Consider the following 25289-nt stretch of genomic DNA (forward strand, 5'->3'; position numbering starts at 1 on the left):
TTTCCACTAGGCCACAGATGCAGGGGTGAAATGCAAGTTTAATTTTCGACCTTACCTCTGCCCTACACCTGCATCACATCACATAGCAATAAGTTGCTTACAAAAGCGAGGGTGTGACAATTTTTCCCATATTGTACCGTCTCCAGAATAAGCCTGGTCGTAATGGGACAGGTCGTAATGTTTTTTTTACCAATGTACAAGAAGTCACTCATTCATGATGTTGCCATTATTGTTACTATTGCCATCGTCATTGCCTTGCTGCTGTTGTAGCACCCACATTGAGTCACACACACAGTTTCTCACCTTACACGATCATGTTCATCCACCTGGTGGCTCTTTGAAGAACCTCAAACGATGCCAGGTAGTCAGTTACCTGCAGAAGACTGAACAATCTCGATTCCCTCAGTTCATGAGAGTAGCATTATTTTTTTATTCTTGGAACAACATAGTTTATACATGCGAGCTCATTTCATTCAAAGAACTCAAATTTTAATTTAACGAAAGTACATAGTGGCAAATATCCACTTGTGTGCAGACATATATAGTTCTAGATTTATACTGTGTCATGGAACCTAAATATGTAAATTATGTCATCTGTCTAGGATATAAAAAGCATCTATGTTGCTTGGAGGCCTGAGGATAGTTTGTGTCCTTGGCAATCAACTTGACATACTTTACAATGAACAATAATTGTCTCGTTTCCAGTTTCATGGTGAAGTAACATGCATAAAAAAGCTCGAGGGCCTTAGTTGAAGCTATTGGAACTGCTAGCCATATTCGTTGTCCCTAAAGAATCAGTTCATTAGTAGTTGTCATGTTGTCATCAGAGCCTTAAGAGTTGTTGCAGCAGCATTTTTATTCTAGACTCGGATGTCTACAAATTCGTTATTTTCTTTAAATGAATCAAAAGTGTGCCCAGAGCAAGTACACCAATACCTTTGTTCATCGTTGTTCTTCAAGCAAAAAAATAAAATAAAAGACAGCGGTATGTTGACTGTGCTGTTGCTGTTAGTACAAGCTATTAGTACTTGTCTGACTTTTTTTCTTTTGCTTGCAGGCAAGGCTTTTGCTGTGATGAGTGCTCTGCAGTCCTTTGCCATGTTCACAGGGTCATTACTGTTCAATGGCCTCTATCCAGCCACATCAAAGTTCTTCAAGGGTTTTGGCTTTGAGTTTGCTGCAGCTCTACAAATCATCCCCATTGGAATTTTCCTGTAAGTTCAGTTCCAAGAACTTCGTTATTGGTATGTTAATAATGGCTTCATTTGGCAATGGAGATTCAGCTTAGATTTTCATTTCAACTTAAGGCCAGTCACTGTAGTTCTGTGTTTGTGGCATTCTGCTGACAACCACGAGTGTGCGAAATCATGTGATCAAATCTCAGCCACAGTGGTTACATTATATTGAAAGTGGGATTTAAAAGCGTCCATGCACACATACAGGGTGTTTCCATAAATACTTTTGAAATTTCTTAAATATTTGCAAGATGCAGAAATCAAGTGATTTCCTCGGTATTGCTTTTACTACAAGTGTGCACATTGTAAGATGACTCGTGGTAGTAATTGTAGAAGTACTTAGGAAATGACTCTGATTGAATATTTAACCAAAATAGTTGACCGAATAATCCGAGAAGTTCATAACTAGTTCTAGACATGCAAAAAGCTGCCGCAGTGAATTCCGCAGCACAATGAATTCCAGCAAATTTCACCAAGCAAGCAGAAACTGGACTACTGAAGAGCACAGTTGCCAAATTCTTAGCAGATGCTCATGAGTTTTCACCTTACTTGGCCTCCCACTTACCCACTGGGCGAGTCTGAAGTGAGCACCCTTATCAAACTGCAATCTTGTTTGCTTCATGCTCACCTGACGGTGAGACGTAAAAAGTCCTGTCACGCATGGGAATCTGCAAAGGGTGTGACACCTGTGCTTTTCGACAGTTCGGCTTCGGCTTTCTGCGTGAAAACGAGCAGAACTTATTTCGCTGCATAAATTAGCAGCATCAGCTTTTTGCATGTCGAGGACTGGTTCCAACTCTTTGATGGTCTTCAATTCTTGCATTGGGACTAGTCATCTGACTGCTTTAGTTAAGAAGTTATAAACTTGCTGCTTTTGGCAGAAGGTAAATAAGCTATTAGTGGTATTATAATCACTTACTACCTTGAATCATTTAAAAATGTATGCCTCTGTGGTAAAAGCACACCAAAAGAAATAGCTTAATTATCACATTTCCCAATCTTTAAAAGAATTTTGAACACATTTCCTGATTGAGTGTATTTCGTTAATACAGAAACCTAACGAATCCAAGTAAATGTGCAGCCTTCTGCTATGGTATTTTTCATAATCCACAGTGCAGTTTTTAAGACATTGCTTTCCAATAATTCTTGTCATTCATTGAGTTTGGCTTTACTTCCTTAGGTAAAAGTAGATGTAACTTCAAAGGCCACTCGACTGATATTGCAATTCGCTTGTGCTTTATAGCGTTACAGTTCTAGTACAATACGTGCATTTCACTTGATTATCTATAGCCATCTAATGCTAGCAAGAAAACATGCACATACGTGCAGTGGGTATGATGATGTCAAATACTTCAGCTGATTGGCTGTTTCCCTTCTGAACTATAGAAAGGATTTTACAGTTTGCTTTAATATTGTATACACTATATTACATCACCTCTCTAATAGTGGTGTAATTGGAGTGGTTTGTTCAACACGTTTATGAAGTTATTTTGTTATTAAAATGCCTTTTGAGGTAATCACGCTTATTGTAAAAGCTTAAAGACCCACAATGTTCTGTATTCTGCCATTATTAAACCATGACAATTTCACGGCATGGTGGAGTTTAACAAGCTGCATCATCCACAATGCGGTCGGATTCTTTATACATATGCAGTTACCTAGTACACTGAAACCTCGTTAAACCGTAGTTGGCCGGAGCTCGTGAAAAGCATGTACTAAATGGTAGTACTGCTTAACCGAAATAGCTTGCGATCACCCACTTACCTGTCAAAAACAGAACTCAGAGAGACTGCGATGAAAGCGGAAAAAACATGCAGTATTTATTCACTTCACGGAACAAAAGTGTTATTTTCGTTTTATGCCGCGGTGGCCTAGCAGTGACGACAGTGGCCTCAAACTTACTGAAGCTGTGAGCCAGCATTTCAGCCAGCCCCCTCTTGTCAGCAAACACTCGCATGGCAGATTCCTCGTTGGCATTGCATATTCTCCGTGCACAGGCGCGATAGCGTTGCAGAAGTTGCGGGGCACCTTTTCAATGCAGGGTGCTGTTCTCGTCGCGATGATTGCATTCATGAAGCTGATGTAACATGCAGCTTCTGCCACTGTAGGGCCTGAATCACCTGTGCTGTTGCTTTCCGTGGCATCCTTATGTCATCGGAAGTGTCGCTAGGCGACACTTCGGCAACAGAGGCAACGATGGCTAAAAGTCGAACCTCATAGCTGACATCTCTTGGCGGTTGCAGCAGCACTACCGTGTAATTTCTTCGCATTTCAAATGCAACACACCATAGTTGTTGTTGGTGTTGTTGCCTACGCATGTGTTAACAGTATATCTATGTCGCGTGCGAGTGCCGACTTGTTAGTGTCACATTCGATTGCACAAACAATGTCTCATTTTTCTATGCTGAGCACCCGGCAACCTCTTTATCCGAGCTTTGGCATGACGCGAGTCCTCGCTTGCATGATGCCACAACAGGCCACAACGCTCTCGGGCACGGTGCCGAAATGATGCCGGTGCCGGTGATGTTTACGTGGCTTCACGCGTAAACGCGCAGTGCGCTTGGAGGCTGTTGTTCTGATTTCTGAGGCTTGTTGTTCTGCCAGGCCGCCCAATGGAGACGACACGCCGCCGTGTTTGCACAACGAAAAGTGGAAGTACTACGTGTTAACCGATACGTATGCAATAAGCTGGTATGGTTTATGCGGATACAAAACACATTATGTTCAATGGCCGCTGAGTCAGGGATTTTCACTTTACTACTTTTAAAATGAAACTACTTTTTAAGTGGGTACGGTTTAACGAGGTTTTACTGTATATTGATACTTGGCTGAGAGTCCAGCCCAGGTGGCAAATGTCATTTTGATTGAATGAACTGTATTTGTCAAGGGTACATTTATGTATTGTGAGCGTTTTGCTGCTTCATCATTCTGAATAATGAATGACCATGTAGTCATAGTCATGTAGTTATAGCCACTAACAGTGAACATGTAAAATTTAGGATGTGTATAGTGTCACGTGTTAAGTCTTTCCTGTATTGGTTCTTTTTTGGCAGATACCTGTACTTTCGATTCAAGAGGGAGGCACCTTATTCTGAAATCGAGGGGGAAAGCATGAGCTCCAATATTGTGGAGAGTTGAAAGAGCCCGCAAGGACAGTGCTGACTTCATGATTTCCATACAGGAGTGCGAGCGGCTGATCAGGGTGACTTTGAGTTGTGTACATATTTGACAGGGAGAGAAGTGCCATATTATTCTCACCTTAACACCGGTACAGCAGCAGAGTGCTTGGATTGTGAAATGGTGCCTCCGAAGTTGCCCATCCAGTGGTTGGCAATTGTAAACTGAAGAATAGCTTTGAAAGCTATGAGCATCCTAGCATAACAGGTCCTTAATGATGGCAATGTAATCAGGCATGTACTCCAGAAGTGAGGCTTTGCATATTATGGTTAGAGGAAAAGGTTGAATTGATTTGCAGCTGGTGGGGCTATCAAACTAACTAGTTCTAATTTTGATCACCGTATCCCTCAACTTAAGTATTCATTGCTCATTTCAAAAGGCACATAGGCAAATTTTATGTTGTCACATGCTAATTGCCACGAGAGATCGAAACAAGTAGTACATTTGACATTCTTTAATTTTTCTGATAATTTTACACATTAGGCACATATGACTAAATAGTCCTAAACTGTTCTTGTTTTTGAAGAAAGCTATTCGTCACATGAAAAAAATTATTAAAGGTTGTCAGGCAATGGCAACAATTTCATGTGTGCTTTTTCTTAAATCCCCAGCAATGCTTAAAGCCACGCAAGTGTAATATAGCGGATGTCTATATTGCCACAGTTTTTATTTTCCTACTAATTTTTATTGTAATAACTATTTTTACTCAGAATATCAAAACTGGAAGAATGTTACGTTATTGAAAAATGACTATGCGAAAACCCCTCTCAATTGTGCTCAAAGTCACCCAAGTTGTTCTCCGAGTACTGTGAAACAATATTATGAAAAAGCATGTTGCATCATTCTTATCGTAACAATGTTACAAATGTTCAAATATTGTGTTTCAAGACTTGTCCAAAGTGCGGAAATGAGCATTTATTGCGAAAAGGTAATGCAAGGACACGTTTCCTTCTCTTCTGAGCCTTGTTCAACAGCAAGGATGAGGTATTTGCAGTCGGTGAAAAATATTTTCGGGAAACGAAGAACTATTTGAATGAAATGCGCTAGCATAGCTTGTGACTTTAATACAGTGACGGACATTCCTTGTCAACAAGAAGCACACCGAGTGGCTGCTTTCCTCTCTTTCATCTTATTGCACAAAAGAGAATCAGCATCTTGGATGCTAATGGATGCATTCACTCAATGCATGTGTTTCATTGTTGCGCCAGTCCAAGTTTAAAGGTCTTTATGAAAGAGAAAGATAGGGAAAGAGATGTACTCCTGGATAGCAGTCACCAAGATTGTTGGTTTAGTTAACACAAAAGTGTTCATTTTCGCAGCGCACGCAGTCAAATCTAGTTTTAAAAATTTTGATGATGTGAAGTTTGGTTGCAGCAGTATTTGCCATAGACAAAACACGTTTAGAGCAAGTCACGTCTGGTCTGCATAGCCAAGCATGCCATGGATGCCTCACACACGGGTGATGAGTTCCCATTTCCTTCCTTGTTTCATCAAAGAAACAGTCAATCTCGCTCGCAAGTGTACGAATCAGCTGGATGTTTTTGAGCTTGCCTTCTAGTGGTGTGGCTATTTAAAATGCCGGCTGTATTAGTTTTCTATTTTCCTACCCTAGGTTCTGAAGAGAAGCTTGATCCTTTAGACTCTTCCACAAAACTCTGCCACATGAGTTTTTTCCATGTCTGGTCACAGAGAACAGCCAATTTACTGACTCACAATTTTTGCCTAAAAGCTCATACAATTTAAATTTGTTTTTAAAGTGGTTAACACTGGCTAACTTACGTAGAAGACGTGGCTTTGTGGTGGGTCTTCAAGCACTTGTGAATCTTGCTTAATGCGAAGCAAGCATGGGCTGCATAATGCTACATTTCATCGCTTATAACAACTGTGTGCTGTTCTTATGGTGGTTATAACGCAGGTGAAAACTGGCACTTGTTTTTTGCTCCAGTGGTAGTATTGAATCTCGTTTGAAATGATGGTAGTCTAGTTTCATGTGAAATCAAAATACAACACGAGGGATGCTTGCCGCTCACATTGTTTCACTTCACAAATGGCTGCAGCTTGTTCCCACCATATATAGTTGTGCAGGGCCTACTTGGAGATCTACTTAACTAATTCCTTCACAAACAAAATTGGCCGCAATGTTTTCTTTACAGTGTCTTCAATTTACCACATTGTATATGCGACCTCAGTCTCGCATGGCATCCCAGTGTTCTTCCAGATATTACATCGTTTATAGTACTCGATAGTATAGGCATCACCCAGGAAACTTTTTAGTGCTGAAATGCAGAGCTTGAGGTTGGCACAATACACACTTCTTGGTGGGGAGCAAGCAGAACCCACTTCGGACGATGGGACTAAAACTTCGACAATGCCATTGAAACGTCTGGATTAGCTACCTTGAACATATGACATTCCTCTCATATTGAGCGAGTCAAATATTCTGGGCATGTACTGCTTTTCACCATCAACAACAACGTACACGTCTTTCTTGATTTGGCTCTGTCATGAGCACCCGTACTCACGTATTGTGTAGTAGTCCATGGCAGTCTGCGCTCATCTTGAGCGCTTAGACAAAACCACTGAAGTGGATCTGGGGCTACCCTTATGTCGTGCTTCTCATGCCAACATTTAGCCTTGTGAATCATGTACTTTGATAAACTGGGCATGGCAACCTGAATTTTTTGTAGCTTAAGTTCGCTGGCAGCAGTGTCAAGAATTATAGGTGCTCTTGATAAGATGTAGGCACTTTGTAGGCATTCCTCAAGCTTTCCAAACATTCAAAGCAGTCATCACAATTGTTCCTATAGGGTCCAGGGTTATCAGTTCTCCCAAAGAGAGCGCTGACCCTTGATCGAGTTTTGACTGCAACAGCACTTTCGATTTCGCTTTGCTTCCTTTTTGTGTAAGCTTTTCTTTGTCATTGAAGAACACGACTGGGGGGGCCTCAAAGGTGAAACATCAGTGAACTCCATGTACCCACCTGTTCAGATCACCGATCGTCTCTGCCTCAGGGACGAAGATGTCACCGGTATTCCCAGAGTCTGAGAAGGCCGTGATAAAATCCTCATACCGCTTGAAGCAGTGTTGACAGGTCTGATCTCCATCTCTAATTGGATGTGCACCTTGTTGCAAGTTCTTTCACAACATAGAGACACTGACATTTTCAACATCACAGAAATTTTGCTGGAAGGAACTTTCTTCTTGTGCAACACGAGGTAGCTGGCTCAGAAAACTCAGTCGCCGCAGCTGTAAGGCTTAGCCATAGTTGCCTTCCATGCGCAGGATGGTCACCGAACCAAAATCCAGCGTGCTTTCAAAGCCTGAGCGCTATGTCCAGCCCCTTCAAGTTGCACCGTGCATCACTCTTGCTCACTCTGACCGCTGTAACTCAAGCGGCTGTACCCAGTAACCTGAACCACGCCTGAAATTAAGCAGAGCCTGCAAGACAGAACACCTGCAACACATTGCAACCTAAATAAAGAGTTCTAAATGACATAACATAAAGCTTAGAAGTTTCTTTATAAATTTGGCTAACTGTCAGAGCCACACACCTTGCTGTTGTCTGCATATACAGTCGCCGACCGTTTATTCGGACCTCACGGTGACCGCGGAAATGTCCGAATAAACAGGTGTCCGAAAGAACAGATTAAGAGAGAAAAAAAACGAAATCCTTTATTTCCACGCATTTATTCGGGCTCGGCAGTAGGCTTGAAGAAATCGTGAATGCGCCGTTGCACACTGTTCCATTTACGCGCACTCAGATAAGCCTGAATCTCGGAGAGGGTCGTACGGCTGAAAGCACAGTCACTGCTTGTACATGCTCCACATGCGACGGCAGCGGAGATGACAGAGATGACTTTTGAGTCGGAGGATGACGTACATGGTGCGTCATCTTCCGACTCAAGAGTCATCGTCTGGCGGTGCAGCAGAAACCTGACGAATGATCTTGCCGTTGTCGAGTTCTGCGCACATCAGTACGGCAGTGTCAGCACCTGTGAAACTGTCAAATGAGATGGTGTCCGGAGTCGCAATGCAACCACTGCGCAGGTCTTGGCAAAATATTTTCCTCGTCAGTAGGGAGCACATCGGAAGGCGATAAATCTTAGGCCTCCTGGCACCCGCTTGCCGGCATTCCCCAGCGCAGTCTGCGCGGGCACTGTCGGCGCCATTAGAGACTTGACGCGATGTTTCCGTATGCCGCGTAGGATCCCCGAAACCTCGACACAGCACACAAAGCAAACACCACCGTGCCGACACCAGTCACACAAACGAAAAAAAACGTGGCCTGCTCGCAGCTTCGTGCGCGAAGAAACAAATTGGCTGCTGGATTGTCTTGGCATGGCTTACTAAGCTGAAACCGGAACTGCTGCAGAGCCACTTTATTGAACCAGGCAGAAAAGATGATGATGAGCGGGGATTTCCAGTAGCGCCACTTCGTGGGGCAGCAAGGAAGCTCCACTCAAAACAAAAATGGCGTTCAGCAAGTCGAACCATGCACCGGTCAGAGTCGGTGCATGGTGCTCTCGATCGAGTTGGCTCAAGGAGTGTCCGAAAAAATCTGACGAGAGGTTGCAAGGTGTTCGAACTTTTGGCAGTTGTTATACATTATGGTCTATGGGAAGAATGGCGGTGCCACGAAGCTGACCGAATAATCGGGCATGTCTGAATTTTTGGAGTCCGGAAAATCAATCGGCGACTGTATGCATTTCACTGTCGTCTGTGCTTTAACAGCGTCTGAATAGGCACACAGATACACTGCAGAAGGCAAACGTTGTTGGCCCACTGCATTTCCATAGCTTTCATTTTCGCACTTTAATAGGGAAAAAAAGAAAGAAAAGTGGAGGGTTGTGAAGCTGCTCGCTTCCGGTTAACGAGGAAAAGTGGCCTCATTGCTGAAGTCACTATCGATTCGAGTGCATTTTGTTCAGACAGTTTTCTTTCTGTCCAAAAATATTTTCCACCGACCCTAAATACCCTCGAAACACAATATTCGAACCTTTGTAACCTTGTCTCAATAAAAACGATGCAAAATGTTTTTCATAATATTATTCTACAGTCCTCAGAGAACAATTTTGGTCACATTGAGCAAGATTGAAACGTTGTTCCATATATATTTTTCAATAAAGTAACATTTTTCCAATTGTGATGTTCTGAGTAAAAAGAAATTATTACTTTAAAGATTCGTAGAAGTCTAAAAAGGCACAGGTTTGTTATCCACCAAAGGCCTATCTCTGTAGTCAATCGCAACACACTGTGATGTACAGAGAAGTAGGAACAGACTCCCAAAGATGAGCATGTTTGAAAAATGTATTGCTTTCATGAGTTTTTAAAAAAATTCACTTTGTTCACAAATCCAGTAAATGCCATGAGCTACTTACCCTTCCCTTCTATTTACACTGTAAATAAATAAATTTGATGTATTTATATTTGCGTGGCCTTAAGCATTTTCGCAAACTTAAGAAAACGCATTTAGTAAAATTGTCGTCGTAGGCCACTGACCTTTGACGATTTTTTACTATTTACTAATAGCTTTCTTTAAGAACAATAAGTGGTTTAATATTATTTAGTCACATGTGCGTAATTTGCAAGATTATCGGAACAATAAAGAAATTCATATATATCACCTGTTTCAACCCCTCATCGAATCGACCTAATGCTGTTTATTTAAGTTCTTATTCGCGACTGAAAAAAAAAATACTGTACAACATTAAAAAAAATATTTTCTTTAATTTTCAACAGTCACGTTGTTTCATTAAGTTCCACAGTTACATAACCCCAATTTTGTTACTGGCATCATCCAAACATTGCACAATTGCAAATGAGGAAGTATTTGAGCTTATTCTGTTAAAAGGAAATGTTAAAGCGATACTTATGGTGTTCACATCTTTCTGTTTATTGAAATGGCTCTAGTAGAACTGTAACTGACAGTGTATAATATTATATTTGTTGCACTTTATTGATTTAGACAAGCGCTATGTCATATGACAATGTATAAACTCCCATAAGAAAGCTTATAACCACATATATGTAGCGTAGGAGACATGTCATATATTGTTTTAATTGTGCACAACTGTACTGGTCACACAACTTGAAGAGCTTGTATTTTTTGTATTTGTAGGAAGTTTTTAATGTTGGAAGCGTCTGTTCAAACTTTACACTGGGTATATTCCATACTCCGTCCACAAAGCAGTCAAACAATCTAGTTGCAAGAAAGTTTTATTTTGTGTGATATGGTTGCTGATGGTCAGCTTTAAGTTGTCTTGTTTATTTGATATTGCATGTAACATTGTAATGTGGTGAACCATTGTTACTTATTGATCAGATTTCGTTTAATGTTGAGAGCTTGTGCTTAGTATTCTAATCCCAGCAACATACCTGCATGTTGTCATTATCACCTGATGAAGTCTTTCATAGTGTGCTTTTCAACACACACATTCTTGCTTTGTTTTATTTTGATTATAATACCTTTAAGTGTTTTATTGGCTCTCTTTGAAGCTGTCCCTTTTCTATGAGCAGCTAAGAGAAGTTGCTCTCATACTTCTGTATGTACTATTTTGCACTGTGTGTTCTAGTTGAACATATATGTATGTAAGTACATTACAATAACAGTGAAACTTTTTTAAGTGATTGTGACTGCTTATGGAGCTTGAGCACGTAAGTGGCATAGAGCAAAGAACATTCCTTGGACCACTGGCATAGCCAAGATTTTATATTGAGAAGGGTTCTGGAATGCCGCCTATTATGTGTACACGTGGTAGACTTGGCATTTCAACGAAGTGTGGTGGGGGATTTTGAGAGCTCTACTTTGCATTTACCACTGCTGAGGACCGTAGAGACTTATACTTAAGAGGAAGCTTTCGCTCGGACATAACTCCGGTGCCACCTTATTCAAATACATGTAAAACATAGAAATGCTTTTCTGAGATAGAGAAATTTGAATTCTAGTGACTGTTAGAAGCAAAATTTTGATTTAGGGCATTAACTTTTATTTTTTTAGAAGATTGTACGAAAATCGGTAAGTCAGAAAAGAATAGAAGCATTAAGTTTGCAAAACTGCAATTTCGCACCAACAGCAGAAATCGCTCTTTGTAAGCTGCATCTGTTAGCACATGCACAGTGAACAAATTTGATATATTCATTTATATATTAGGTAAATTTCTTACAATGTTTACAAGGGTCTTGTAAAAGTCCTGCTCACATGTTAGTGGTGTACTTACAAGCCATGTGTGACACATAAGTTTTGTCTGCTTTACATGTATTATTAGATGCAGCTTAGAGAATTGTGATATCAGTTTTCATTGCTGATTTATAGAGTTGTAAACCTGATGGTATTGGTTTTCGAAGTGTTACTGTTTTGAACAATCTTTAGTAAATAATTGATGGTCTAAATCAGTAATTTGCTTCCAACAGTTACTAGATTTAATTTCTTTCTTTTCAATGCAACAGATCTCGTCAAATTTGATACTGTGGTTGTTGAAAAAAATAATTTGTCCTTTCCTATGTAAAGAGTTAGGAAACCCCAAGCTAAAGCTTCCTTTTAAAGGGGCCCTGAAACACTTTTTTTGACATAGTAAGAAAACATTGCTGATCTATCATAGAGGCTGCTCTGAACATGTCATCAAAATATTGTTGCACTGCCTCAGCAGGGAACCTACAATCTCGTGTCAAGAATGGCAAAAAATTGCTTTTTCTCGCTACTGCAGTAAAAGCAGCTGAACCCACCAACGCTATTGGCTGGTTTCGTGATCATAAGAGCATTCTCAGTAATACAGAATTTCTAGTTTCGAGTTGAATAAATGCAAAATATATATGTCTGCGATCTCAGAAAGACAGAAAAAGAATTCATTCTTTGCACTGCGCGTTGCTGCGTCAGCTGCACGTGGCCTGCGAGATGGCAGCAATGGGCTGGGTAGCTAGTAGTCTACTGCGGCCACCATGGGGTGCCGCGACGAGCTGTTTCGCCACTGCAAAGCTAAACTTTTGGCCAGGGCCTTGCCCAATTGACATCTCCATTGTGTAGCTTCCAGTGCGCCAGCAAAAATAAAAAGAGAGAAAGCCGGCTATCGGTACGATGGCTCCACTTATAGTTGAAAGAGTCAAACAATTTCTTTTCGAATTAGATTCATGAGACAGCCTCCTTTAATAATGATGCCATGCTATCATTAGATAGAAAAGTGTTTCAGGGCCCTCTTAATAGGCCAGAACTGCATTTCTGGAATAAAATGGTGTGGCTTGCTTCATGTAAGCACAAAGATTTTTCCAGCCAAGATGCAAGAAAGGTGTAAAACTGGATTCCTCAAAGTGAGCAACCTGACATTCTTCTTGAGCGGTAAGGAGTAATCCTGTTGCTTGTTATGGGTGTATTGATGAGTTGTCTGTAGTCAATTCCCTATTGCAGATATAAAAGAACTGACTTAATTCATCTTCCTTGCTACCACAGCAAGAAAGCATTGAAACCACAACCCTTATGATTATGATATTTGAGGTTTTATGATGCAAGGTCAAGGTATGGCCAATGAGCGCCAAGGCAGACAACTCATAACACTCACAAGCTATGAAATATTGAGTGTGAGCCATTAGTCAGTGTTTTAACTTGAGAAGGATTTATCGAGCAATTTATTTAAGGTATGAAGACATTTTCAATAGAAGTTTATCATTTCTTACATACCTCTGACAAAATTATGCCCCTTTCTAATGGCAAGATTGCCTCATAGGTGTCCACATTACCAGTGTAATTGACATATATTTTAATTATGTAGTATGGTGTGTGCAATGAGCGTGATATTTATTTTTTTTTGCTGTTTTAGAAGATACACCTGACATTTTTGCTGTGTTAAATTCTGAAAGTATTGTGTAGGAAAGCTGCAGTATGATGCCATATCAAATTACATTGTAATACATTTTTGGTTTTTGTCTTTTTACTGGGACTGGGCTTCAACGGTGCGATACACTGAAAATGTAAGAGCACATGCCAGCAAGGTTATGCTGTTTATATGAGCACATACACCTTCCATCTGAATTGTAGGCGCACTACAATGTGCTTAATGGTTAAGAAATTTGTGTCAGTATAGCTAAGGTGCTGACCATACAAACGTGCATTTAATGTAGAACCGCATACAATAAAAGGCGAGATGACAGAAAGAAGCAAAAAAAATAGAGTCATACGCATACAATAAAAGTGAGGTAAACTTGGCAAGAACATTTATTTACATCAGACTTTGCACTTCATTAATTGTCATTGGACGGTTCTCTGTCCAAGAATTCTTCCAAGAGATAATCATCTTTCATGTCGCCGAGTGCATTTGAAATGCCACATTTGTTAAAAGTGTGATGCACCAGGTTCTGCAGGACACTCGCCATGCATTTGCGATTCACTTGCACAAATTGGCTGGCTAGAGGATCATCCTGTACACTAGAGGATGATAGTAGTAGGCATGTAGCAATAACAAAGTCAAAACACTGAGCCTGATTTTGACTGAAATTTTGGTTTGGTTCCGCATATAGTACAAAGCGGAAATTCGGTATGCTAAATAATTGGTAAGAATACTCATTTTACATGTGAGTCTGTAGAGTATGTTGTTTTATAAATATTGTCCTTACCAATCTGCAAAGTTGTATGTTTGTGAATGTAAATGGGCATGTCTGCATGATCATTTGTCCGTTTACTTTGCGAACAGCTGCAATGGCTTCATTCTGTTGGGAAAGTCTGGTGTCATAATCTTTAACATGGCTGTGATATCACTCACCCTCTTTCATTTTGTGGGAAAGTAGACACATTCTCAATTTTTTTCCCATTTTGGTAATGGTAGTAGGTAGTGCCAATGTTCTGAAACTTGATGCACGTTCATCATTCAGTGATCGCTGTCAGTGTTTTACCTTATCCTACTTGTTTTACCTTATCCTACCTACTTGTGTTAATTCGCATGTGTCACTGGTGATGGCCATGACTCTCATCGAACACTATAGAACATTTTTTGCAGTCATTTTGGGATAGTTATGTAAGAAACTAACACTTTCATCTTTCAGTCATGCACATATAATTGAAGAAAAGTCTGCTGTGAAGTATCACGATTTAGAACATTCTGCAAAATGATGGCCTCAGTAAGGACACACGAGTCTCACACCTATACCTGTGGTGTCTTGCGTCTCAGTTTATGCAAAGGGAACATTTTGTAAAAAAACAACATGAAGCACTGCCAACTGTTGTTTTTTTTCTCTTTGGACTCGGTAGATCCCTAGGGGTCTTGGGGAGACACACTACCTTTTAAGAAGCTTTGTTATTTTGCACCTCCAGCACAAAGTGAACCTACTCAATATTGTAATCATCTGCAATAAATTCTCTTACTGTTACAAATGTGTCGAAGATGGTTATTAATGGTGAGCATGATGAATAACATATATATATATATATATATATATATATATATATATATATATATATATATATATATATATATATATATGTTATTATATATATATATATATAATAACATACACACACACACACACACACACACACACACACACACACATATATATATATATATATATATGTGTGTGTGTGTGTGTGTGTGTACACACACACACACACATAAAGGTTATGCGTGTCATCCTTTGACGGTTTCTTTTTCTAAACAATTACCTGCAGCGGCTGTGCAGCTACGACACTGAGTGCGAGTTTGTGGGTTTGTCACTGTTAACACCGATTGCATCCCGAATTTGGAAGGAATGCAAAGGCGCTCGCGTGCTTCGATTAGAAATAACGCCGACCCGTCTGGCTACAGCTTTTCCAGTATCCCAATTAGAAGGTCCAGGGTGTAACATTTCCTTCATCATTCAAGAACAATTATTTTGACCTTTTCTAGTCCTCGTGGCGTCTCGCCTAGAATGACTGAAAGCTGCGCAAGTTAGTAGGTACTCGCAGAGCCTGCGTGCGAAACGAGGATGCAAGTAGAACACGGGCAGCACAAACGCCCCGCCCAATTACGACCGAGGTGGGCCAGTTGACAGGGGCTAGCCTGGTCATGTATAGGAGAAGAGAGTATAGTGAATAATCCGGTTACACCGTTGCGGGAAAGACTTGCTCTCGCGATGGGCAAGTCACGCCTTCCGTTCTCCGCTCCGGCAACCGCGCATCGATTAGCGACCTATTCATTTCAGCCTCACTGCCGACGCTAACATGTGTTCACTAAATCAACCCGTAGCTTGCGTACGGCGCATCTCTCGTCCGTTCGGGGCGCCTTTGTCGAGGAGAAAAAAGGCTGCGTGCTGGCACGCCGTTAATCCCAGACGGTCCAGGTAAGTGCCCGTGTGATGGTACGCGTACGTGATGCCGTTATATATCTTCCGCGCCGCACGCTCCGTACAGTGACGAACGACTTTCAGAACGCTGCGTCGCTGTGAAGCGCATTATATCTGAAGCAAGAATTAAAGGAGGCAGGGCCAGTGGAGTTGCTGCGCTGATGTGAGTCGGGACACGTTACACGCTTCGGCTGCCGTCACGTTCATACGTTGGCGACAGCATTGGGAGGTTTCGCCTCGTGTGTGTCTCGCCGTAATGCGACGTGCAGGCCTTGAAAACTAGCGTGGCGTGTTAATGCACGTAAGCGACCAGAAGCGCCGTAGGCATGAATTGGCGAAGAGAACATGAAGAACCTCAAGACAGACGTAGTGCGGCAGGAAGAACACGTCTTGTGCATATAGAGCTTAAACATAAAAGTAGCTCTTTGTCTGCGTAAGAAACGCCGCACAATCTTGTCGTAGCGTCATGTATAAAAGCCATCTTCTATTCCTCATAGAAAGAGCACTCGCGCAGACAAGCCAAACTATACAGCACTCGAAAACGGAAAGGCACTCATGGGTGCGCGATACTGAGCGGCGAATAGCTTGGGCTAACCTTACACGCTTTCTTGTATATTTTGCACATGAAAATCTTATCCTTTTAGTTCTTTGGATATATATATATATATATATATATATATATATATATATATATATATATATATATATATATATATATATATATATATATATATATATATATATATATAGCAGCATTGGTGGATCCGGAGGCGGCAGGGGGGAGGGGGCCTGGCCCTTTATTTCTCACAACCTATAGAACTATCTCACCCACTTCCCCCTTTCCTTTCCCCCGCCTGTACCAACTCTTCGCATAGGTTTACTACGAGTGGCGAAATTTTTGCGAATTGTGCGCCCTGAGAACTTTTGATGCCGCCTGTACGTCATCGCCGGAAATGTGCTGTCGCAGCTCAGCACCCAGCATCTGCGGGCAACTGTCCTGAACGAGTTTTCATCTATCGTTCCCCTTCGAAGGGCCCACCGCCACAAAGCGGTCCTCGAAGCAGCCAGCGAGGGTTCACAACTCAAAGCACAGAAATTTGAAAGCGGCTTATGGACTAACTCTCTTTGGAAGTCGCTCCGCAAGCGAACTATATATATGGATAAACTTTTACCTTGTACAGGCTACAATCCAGTCTCTTTGTGTTACACTAATGTGGAAATAGTTACCTTCTTTTAATCTATCTTCTCTACTATGCTCTCTCCCTGTCTTTTTACTTCCCTGGCTGGTTGGTGCATGTTTACTGTGGAAAATGACAGCGCAAAATAAAGGTTCCCCGCACGACGACGCGGACAAGGATGAGCGTCTTATAGTTTGTTTCGTTCGTTCAGACCTCCACGCACAATTCACGTTCACTGCGTATTGGAGAGGGGGAAACGGTGCTTTATTCAGGGTATACCTACTTTCCAGACAGGAGAGGAAGTATTTTTTTAAACAATTGAAAACGAGTCGTGTTATTTAATAAACACTCCTAAATATCCGGCGTTCCGGTTTTCTATTCGAGCCCGCTCCTCCATCAGATATGCTACGTGAAAAGACGCGGACGGAAAGGCTATGTACAAATATATTTCAATCAATCAATCAATCAATCAATCAATCAATCAATCAATCAATCAATCAATCAATCAATCAATCAATCAATCAATCAATCGTCTAGTTATCCATCCAATGTGTACAAATATAGGGATACGCGAGTATCCAGAAGGGTGTGCATAGAACGAGGCTGTAAGGGGACCTCCCGTTATAGAACACACGCACACATAATAGAAATAGAAAATGTGGAAGAATACGGTGCAACAGTACAGCATAGTGTAAAGATAAAATAACTATAAAATGACTGCGGAGCAGAAATCAGTAGAAGAAATAATACGCAAGTAATCAAGTAATGAGGCGTACACAAGTATAAGAATGAGCGCAGTAAAAACAAAAGGTATTATCTTGGCTACGACCCATTTATATCGTTAGGGCATAGGCAGAAAGCTTTTGTTTAAACAATGATAATGGTGGCGAATGTTTAATACCTTATGGAGGCTTGTTCCGGAAGTCACTAGCTTCGAAGGACGTGGTATGTTTGCCATAGTACGTAACAATGGCAAAAGAAAGCTATTGTTCGATGCGAGCCTGGTTGAATAGGAATTTCATACATTAACTTTTCTAACGCATCATATCGAATGTTGTGATTAAGTGTTCTCTAAAGCAGTATTTCAAGTTTGTATCTGAACAAACTGTATGTAGGCAGTATTTGAAGTGTCTGGAGTAACGGAAATGCGCTTGTTAGGGGTGAGCTTGAGGTTAGAATGCGAGGAGCTTGGTACTAGGCGTTCTAGTGGCGAAATGTGAGCAAGGCAATTTTTACATTATGCTATTATACAGCACGAAACGAAGCTATGGATGAAAGTGTAGTGCATGGTAGGTCAAGTATGTGTGCTAAAATATGGAATGCCTTAGTGCTGTGATCCTCTCAGCGAGCTTATATTTTAGATGAGAGACTTGATTAGAAAATTTTAGGTTTGTGTGAAGCCTAACTGCAAGAAATGCGCAGTGTGACACGTTACACAGACGCCGGTCGCTTAAAATAAAGCAAGGATTAAACACGAGGGTGGTTTGACCCGAGTGAGACACAATAAAGAGAGTTTGGCTCGCGTTCATTTTTAGGCCATTAGAAGTGCACCATGGTTTGATGCTTTAGACTGAAAACTAAATTCAGGGGTATGACGTGCCAAAACCACGATTTGATTATGAGGCACGCCGTAGTGAGGGACTCCGGAATAATTTTGACCACCTGGGCTTCTTTAACGTGCACCCAATGTACGGTACCCACGGGCGTTTTTCCATGTCACCCCCATCGAGATGCGGTCGCCCCTGCCGGGTTTCGATCCCGCACCCTCGGACTTAGTAGCGCTGCGTCACATAGCCACTACGCCACACGGCGTGTCAAGTGTTTTTTGATCAGTGCTTATAGTTTATGGATTACGCGCTCTATTGAACTCACATCAGTAACGATAGCAGTAGCATCCGCATATTTAGGAAGGGCTGGAGAAATGCAAGGCAGTTAGGGAGCTAATTAATATTTATGAGAAAAGGCAGGGTTCCAGCTATTGAGCCTTGTCACACACCTTTGTTAGTAATGTTAAAGTCAGAAAAAAGTTAAGTTAGAAACCGAAACCGCTTGTTTCCTGCTAGATAGGTAATTAATGATTAGGGTAAGGGCACTTCCATCGATGCCTATCGCAGTGAGTTTTATTCGATAATGTCACGTACAATTAAATCAATGGCCTTGGTTAAACCTGCGAACAAAGTACGGGCGAGAGAGCCCGAATCGTTAGCATCTTTAACAATACCTGTAAAAGAAAGCAGTGCGATATCTGTCGAAAAGACGGAATGGCAGCCGAACTGATGAGGTGATAACAAATCAGGCTTAGGTATTTGATCAATCGCTTTTCAATGCATTTTTCTGTAGCCTTGCCGAAGGCGGACAAAATTGCAATGAGATGAGACTTTAAAACCTGCTTTGTCACATTTTTTGATACCTTCAGCAATTTTTGCAGATAGGTCGCACTAGCTTAAAGGCAACATTAGCTAGCGTCAGTCTTCTGTTTACGCCTCGATCGTTTTGGCATCACGAAAGGAGCTGACGCACTCCCTCCGTCGAACGCATCCCGCTCCGTCAATCCGGTTCTTGTCTCATCTGGGGCGAGGCACCACACTGGGAAGTTTCGAAAGCTTCGGTCTCGCGCACCTCTCATGTCCCTTCGCCCTGCTTTTAACGTCTGAGAAAACTTGGGCATCTTCATTGTGGGGCCTCAATCCGTGTATCATTTGGCGTGGCTTTCCTTCTTTTATTTTCACACTATCACTGTTGTATATAGAAGCAGTAAAAATATGCTGAAGTAAATATGAAAGCGAAACTTTCAGCTGAAGGGGTCCTTCGACTGTCCCGTCAGCCGGGTTGCCCAATAAAGACGCACGTGTAGAAATCTAAGCTATATAAACAGCTCGATAGTGCAAAGAACAACGCCCGAGATAAAAAGAATAGTGGAGAAAGAGTCTGGGATGGTGCGTCTTCTCAGTTTCTGCCTTCGTCGCTATAGGACCGACGAAACAAGCGCGCCTCGAGCCACACGAGGCGTTAACATTAGCATCCGCTTCCGAAACGCTGTATACGGTGGACTAAAATAAGTTCGGCGCATGGCGCAGTTTTCCGTGACGCCAACGACGTCGTAAGGCGCACCTTTGTGTTTCGCTTTTCTCTTCTCTCTTTCGCCGCCGATTCCGCAAACATGGCGTCTACGCTTGTATTGCACATGTCGGCATTTCACGCATTCTTGGAGCAGAACAGGCTCGCTCCGCTCTCATCAGGAAACAGGTGGGGCGAAATGTTTCGCGCTTCGACGGTCTTAACACAGGCTCAGGCAAACGCGCGAATATGGACTAGTAAGGGCTCTCTATGGATAGGGGAAGTGGGCACAGGGAGGAATGGTATATGGCAACATCAGATGCAGCCTGACAAGCTCGTCTTCAATGTCGTGTGTTCACAGGCACACTTCAAAGTTCACGGGTGCTGTGGGACCGCGCTCCGCTGGCGATGTGCGGGCTAAAACGCGCTAAGCCATGCGACTGCACGGGAGCTCCTCGCCAAGCAAACGCAAGGTGCTCTTTTGACTTCAACAAGATCCGTGAGGCGAAAATACATGATAGAAGAGCCCTATTTCTTTCTCATACGTTTGTTTTTCGTTATTGTGTGCATGCGCCTGTATATTTATGTGAGGATGTCGCACTGGCTTGTCGAACCGTAGCACTACTTCGTATGTAAGGTGTCAAAAGAACAAAATGGAGAAGCCTGTGCTGCCGTGTCAGCAAAAGTGCTGTCCTCGTGCGTTTCTTCGCGGTCGTGTAAGGTTGCGAAATTGTGCCTCAGCCGTCTCATTATTCGCGACTCTCTCTCTTGCGCGCACTCGACAGAGCCTTGATTTATAATGGCGGTACAGGTGCACCTTTCCCTACTCTTTTGTGCTCCGAGCGGCTGACAAGATCGTACCGTTTTTATGAATATAAGCGAATGAGTTTGACATGCCAAAGTCCGTGCACCTGAGCTATTAGGCAGTCTGCGTAGTTGGGGTTCCCGGATCAATATTTCACTAGCTGGACATTTCTCTTTCTCTCTTTTCTTGAAGCGCATTGAAAACGGTACACGCAGAGACACACACACACACACACAAAAATAAAAATAAAGAGACATTTGAATCTTTTGCAAGGCGGTCTCCGCGCCATCAGGAACGTGTGTGTAACAGCATGGTCATGAGTGGGGTTCTGAGACGATCCCGTTGAGGGCGGAATGCAGAAGTACTCGTGCTGCATCGGTGAGTCCTTGGCGGTTAAAATTGAGCTGGAACATTACACTGCGGGTATATTTCATAGCTCCTCTAGCGCTGTTCCATGCTAAAATAAATAATTAAATAAATAAATAAATAAATAAATAAATAAATGGAAGGATCGATCGATCAATATAAGAGGTATGGGGGACGACGAAAATATTAGAAAAAGTATTATATAAAGTATAAAAAAAAGAAGTGAGACAGCAGACGTCAACGATTCCTTCAGCTGCTCTGCACTCATTTGGTGTGAAAGCAGCATTCTTCTGTAGTGAAGACGCACATCTTATTTGTTTGTTTAAAAGTGCCCGTGTAACGTGCTATGGGTGCACATGAAAGAGCCCCAGGTGGTCGATCGACATTAATGCGGAGTTCTCCCACTATACGGCGTGCCTCATGATAAGACCTGCTGGTTTTGGCACTTAAAACACCGGAATTTATTTTTTTTTCGGATTTGTTTTGTTTGCCTGTTTCACGCTCAAATAATTGCGTACACCCGCAACGGGGAACTGGACAAGAACCCAGCAGGTTTAGGGCGGTTCGTTATAGAGGGAAGGGAACATGTTCTATGGGGTGTATACATCGTTTTTTTTATTCCTCTGTGAAGTGTCTTGTAAACACGAATGCATATATGTTTACACCAAGACGCTATTCGTCACAATTTCGGACCTGTTTTCCATCGCTCGTTGTTCCAGCGATGCGATAAAACTGGACAGGGCATATAGCATATCCCCTTCAGTCAGGAATCTTGATGCACTGCATGCCAGTGATGGTGTCATACCTACATAATTTTAACCCAAGGAGCGTTCAAACACCTCTGAATGAAAGTCGAGGTGGCAGAATGATTCTTTGTGCATGTCCCGGTGAGTCGTCGTTCGCCGCAATACCAGGGCAATCAAATGTCGGTTTAGTCTGTACAGCAATTCATGTCGCGCTTTTTTTTCGGAAAGTCTTACAATCGGCTCAGAGCACACGCGCAGGTTAACTATAATGATTGCCGGCAATGTCGGGGAATGAAACGTTAACTTTCACCATAGCTGTCCCAACGGGGCACGTGGAACATGCCATCACACATAGTGCAATGTCTTCAGCAAAGCGGTCGCGTGTAACGATACGCTGCAGAATGAAGTGAAAATGTAGCCGCAATAGGTAAGCAGAGGGTTCAGCTGAGCCGCAGTTGCACATTCGTGTTTCTTTATTCTTTTTCTCCGACACTGGCAGGAACTTGCAAAAATATAGGTTGCACACAGAAACGCGGCCACCGTGACTGAAGGAAATAACTCTTCGGGGAGTCTTACGACGCACATACGGCGCAGTGCTTTGCGAATTCGTGTGCAATGTAACCGTCGGTTTGACGAGTTGGATCCAAGTCACGTCAACGGTGGTGCACCGTTTCTTTCCCTTCCGCGTCGACAGCCATCGCCGCTTTTTCTCTTCGCTTCACTATGGCTACGATTACATGAACCCGACGCGAGCGTGTCGAGTCAGAAATCGGTCTCACCGAGTCCGACGTGACAGCGTTCACGTGAACTCGCTTAATTTTTATGAGTCTAGACAACGGCGGCACTCAGTGTCATGCCGAAACAACGCGTTCGAACTGGGATTTCAGTTCCGGCAGCCGTCTGCAACAGCTCTATTTCGTGGGTGTTATCATTACGAGTGATTAGGTCACTCTGCACAGTGCTTGTCAGTGCTGTGTCCTGGTACCATTCCCGCTGCCGGCGCACCAATCGCGATGTCAAATACTCGCAATGGTTCCGCGCAAATCTCAGCGCCAGCTGTCCCGACCCGTCTGCATTTACATACACACTGGAAACGGGTCCGGCTAGGTCAACCTATACCCCATGCAGTCGGGCTAACTCAGCCCGACTCGACATTCGTTCAACCCGCCCGACTAGCGTTTATATACATAACTCGACAGGCAAATTCCAATTCGATAAGCGGACTCGACTAGCTTCTGTCCGGTTCATATAGACGCTCTGTTTCATGAGATGCCGACGAAATCGACCACCGCTTTCAACCTTTATGAAAAGAGGGAGAGAGAAGTACAAGACAAAGATGTAATAAATGAAGATGACGCCGGGAGCGCTATATTTCGCACTCTTTGCATCGAGATGAAATAAGCCGCGTTGGATTTTGCCAGCGGCTCATCGTATAGTGAAGCGATGAGCAAAGCGGTGGCGCCTGACGACGCAGCCGGAAAGAATGAAATCAAATAACGCAAGTGTAGGAGTGGATTTGGCGCTGTTTCGCTCGCCGAAAAGATGAGCGAGCGAGGTGTGTATACGGCCAGTTTTACTGCGTCCCAGGTTTTATCGCCTCTGAAGGCTTCGCTTCACTCTCATGCAGCCCCCCTCGCTCTCTCTCTTCAAGAAAAAAAAAACTTACATAAACTATAAAAGTAAAGCTAAAATAAAAAGAAAGGACCGGGGCCGTCGTTCATTGCCGACAGCGGCAGATATGGAGCGCGTTGATGAAAGCTTTGCCCGAGGACACCGGGATGAGTAGGTGTGCTCGGCGGTGAGAGCACTGCGAAAAGTTGGGTCAGGCGCACATATATGTCTCGCAGAGCAGCTGCTTGCGCTGCAATGTTTTGCTTCTTTTGTGATTGCGTTCACCTGCTGCTTAACGGTCGGCCTCGCTCAACGCAACCCTGCAGCATGGCCGCCCCATGTTCTCGTTTTCGCTTGGCGAGGTTATCGATGAGCGCGCGCGTGTGCTCGGCGTGGCTATGGCGGCTACAGCGGCTACTGTGTTAACCTGCGCGCATGCGACGCAAACATATAGTGAAAGAGCCGAATAGCGCCGCGACAGCCTCGATACCGATAACACTGCGTGAATGTCCTATAGCGCGGTTGGCTGCGGAGTGCATTAGGAGTGGTAATGCTTGCTGGGGCCTTCAAGCGTGTCCACTTGAGGTCAGGCAAGCATGCACGCACATTTTGGTAGCTCTGTTCGTGTAACTAAAGAACCTTCCCGTTTGAGACGTACCAGTAATGCTCGCACCAGTGATGTGCTCGTGCCAGTGATGATCGCGCTGAATGGTCGATAGGGCGAAAGCGGCAGTATGCGGGCCAGTGACGAAAGGGGGTGACGATAATCAGCTGGGTAATATACCTTGTGGTAATCTTTCCCCTGGTTTCATACTGCAGGCTAAAATGAGAGGAATCATGGTGATAACTCCGGCTATAAGCTCGCAGAACAGCGCTTTCCGAAAGCTTCTAGGCCACCGAAATTTTAATACGATTTGGCTCGTTCGAATAAAGACACACTTTATGACAGGTTCTGGGGTATTACGTGCCAAAACCACGATCTGATTATGAAGCATGCCGTTGACCACCAGGGGTTCTTCAACGTGCACCCAATGCATGGCACACGGGCGTTTTTCCGTTTCGCCCCCATCGAAATGCGGCCACCGCGACTGGGGTCCGATCCCGCGATATCGTGCTTAGCAGTGCACCGCCATAGCCGCTAAGCCACCATGGCGGGTAGCACACTTTAGGGATTATCTTCATGTACATTTCAGGAGGACGTTTAATTTTCCTCCTAAATAAGAAACACTGAAGTCTGAGCAGACTTGGGATAGCGAGTTCGGATTTCTTTAGTCACAGTGCCTCTGATGTCGGTATTCATTAGTCGCCGCTTCAGGTAGCCATTGAGAAACTTGTGCTACAGTGGCTAGAACACTGTATTTGTGCTAGCAAGAGCGAGAGAACCAGCAACAGAAGAGACGTAAGACAAGGAGATTAGCCAGACGAACGTCCGGTTCGCTAACCTGCACTGGGGAAAGGGGATATAGGAATGAAAATGGAGAGGGTGCCGATACTACTCGCCAAGGCGAAGCCACTGTGTTTGCTGAAGCACGGTACAAAAAGAAATGAAATTCTGGGGTTTTAAGTGCGCAAAGCCACGATTTGATATAATGTCCCACGAAGGGTTCCGGAATAATATTGACTACCTGGAGCTCTATTAACGTGTGCCCAGCTGAGTCCATGGTGTGTATTGAAGCACGGTACAAAAAGAGAATAAATTCTGGAGTTCTACGTGCGCAAAGCCACGATCTGATTTTTGACCCACGCCGCGTTGTGGAGGGTTGCGGAATAATATTGATAACCTGGAGTTCTTTTAACGTGCGCCTACATCTAA

The 25289-nt window shown here is 43.1% G+C and overlaps 1 protein-coding gene and 1 long non-coding RNA gene across 3 annotated transcripts in view; both read left to right on the top strand.

Annotated features, from left to right (window-relative positions):
* Window positions 1–14766, top strand: part of LOC135918572 (proton-coupled folate transporter-like) — a 147722-nt gene extending 132956 nt beyond the window's left edge. For both annotated transcript variants that reach the window (XM_065452187.2, XM_065452188.2), the window contains 2 exons: window positions 1058–1214; window positions 4289–14766. In XM_065452187.2, the coding sequence (XP_065308259.2) occupies window positions 1058–1214; window positions 4289–4373 (242 nt within the window). In that variant the 3' untranslated portion in view covers window positions 4374–14766. The remainder of the gene's footprint in view (window positions 1–1057; window positions 1215–4288) is intronic.
* Window positions 14767–21026: 6260 nt separating this feature from the next.
* LOC135918558 (uncharacterized) overlaps window positions 21027–25289 on the top strand; it is a 56122-nt gene continuing 51859 nt past the window's right edge. Inside the window, exon 1 of the long non-coding RNA XR_010569684.2 lies at window positions 21027–21131. This is a non-coding gene — a long non-coding RNA (uncharacterized lncRNA). The remainder of the gene's footprint in view (window positions 21132–25289) is intronic.

This window comes from Dermacentor albipictus, chromosome 1, assembly GCF_038994185.2.
Source record: "Dermacentor albipictus isolate Rhodes 1998 colony chromosome 1, USDA_Dalb.pri_finalv2, whole genome shotgun sequence".
Lineage (NCBI taxonomy): Eukaryota > Metazoa > Arthropoda > Arachnida > Ixodida > Ixodidae > Dermacentor > Dermacentor albipictus.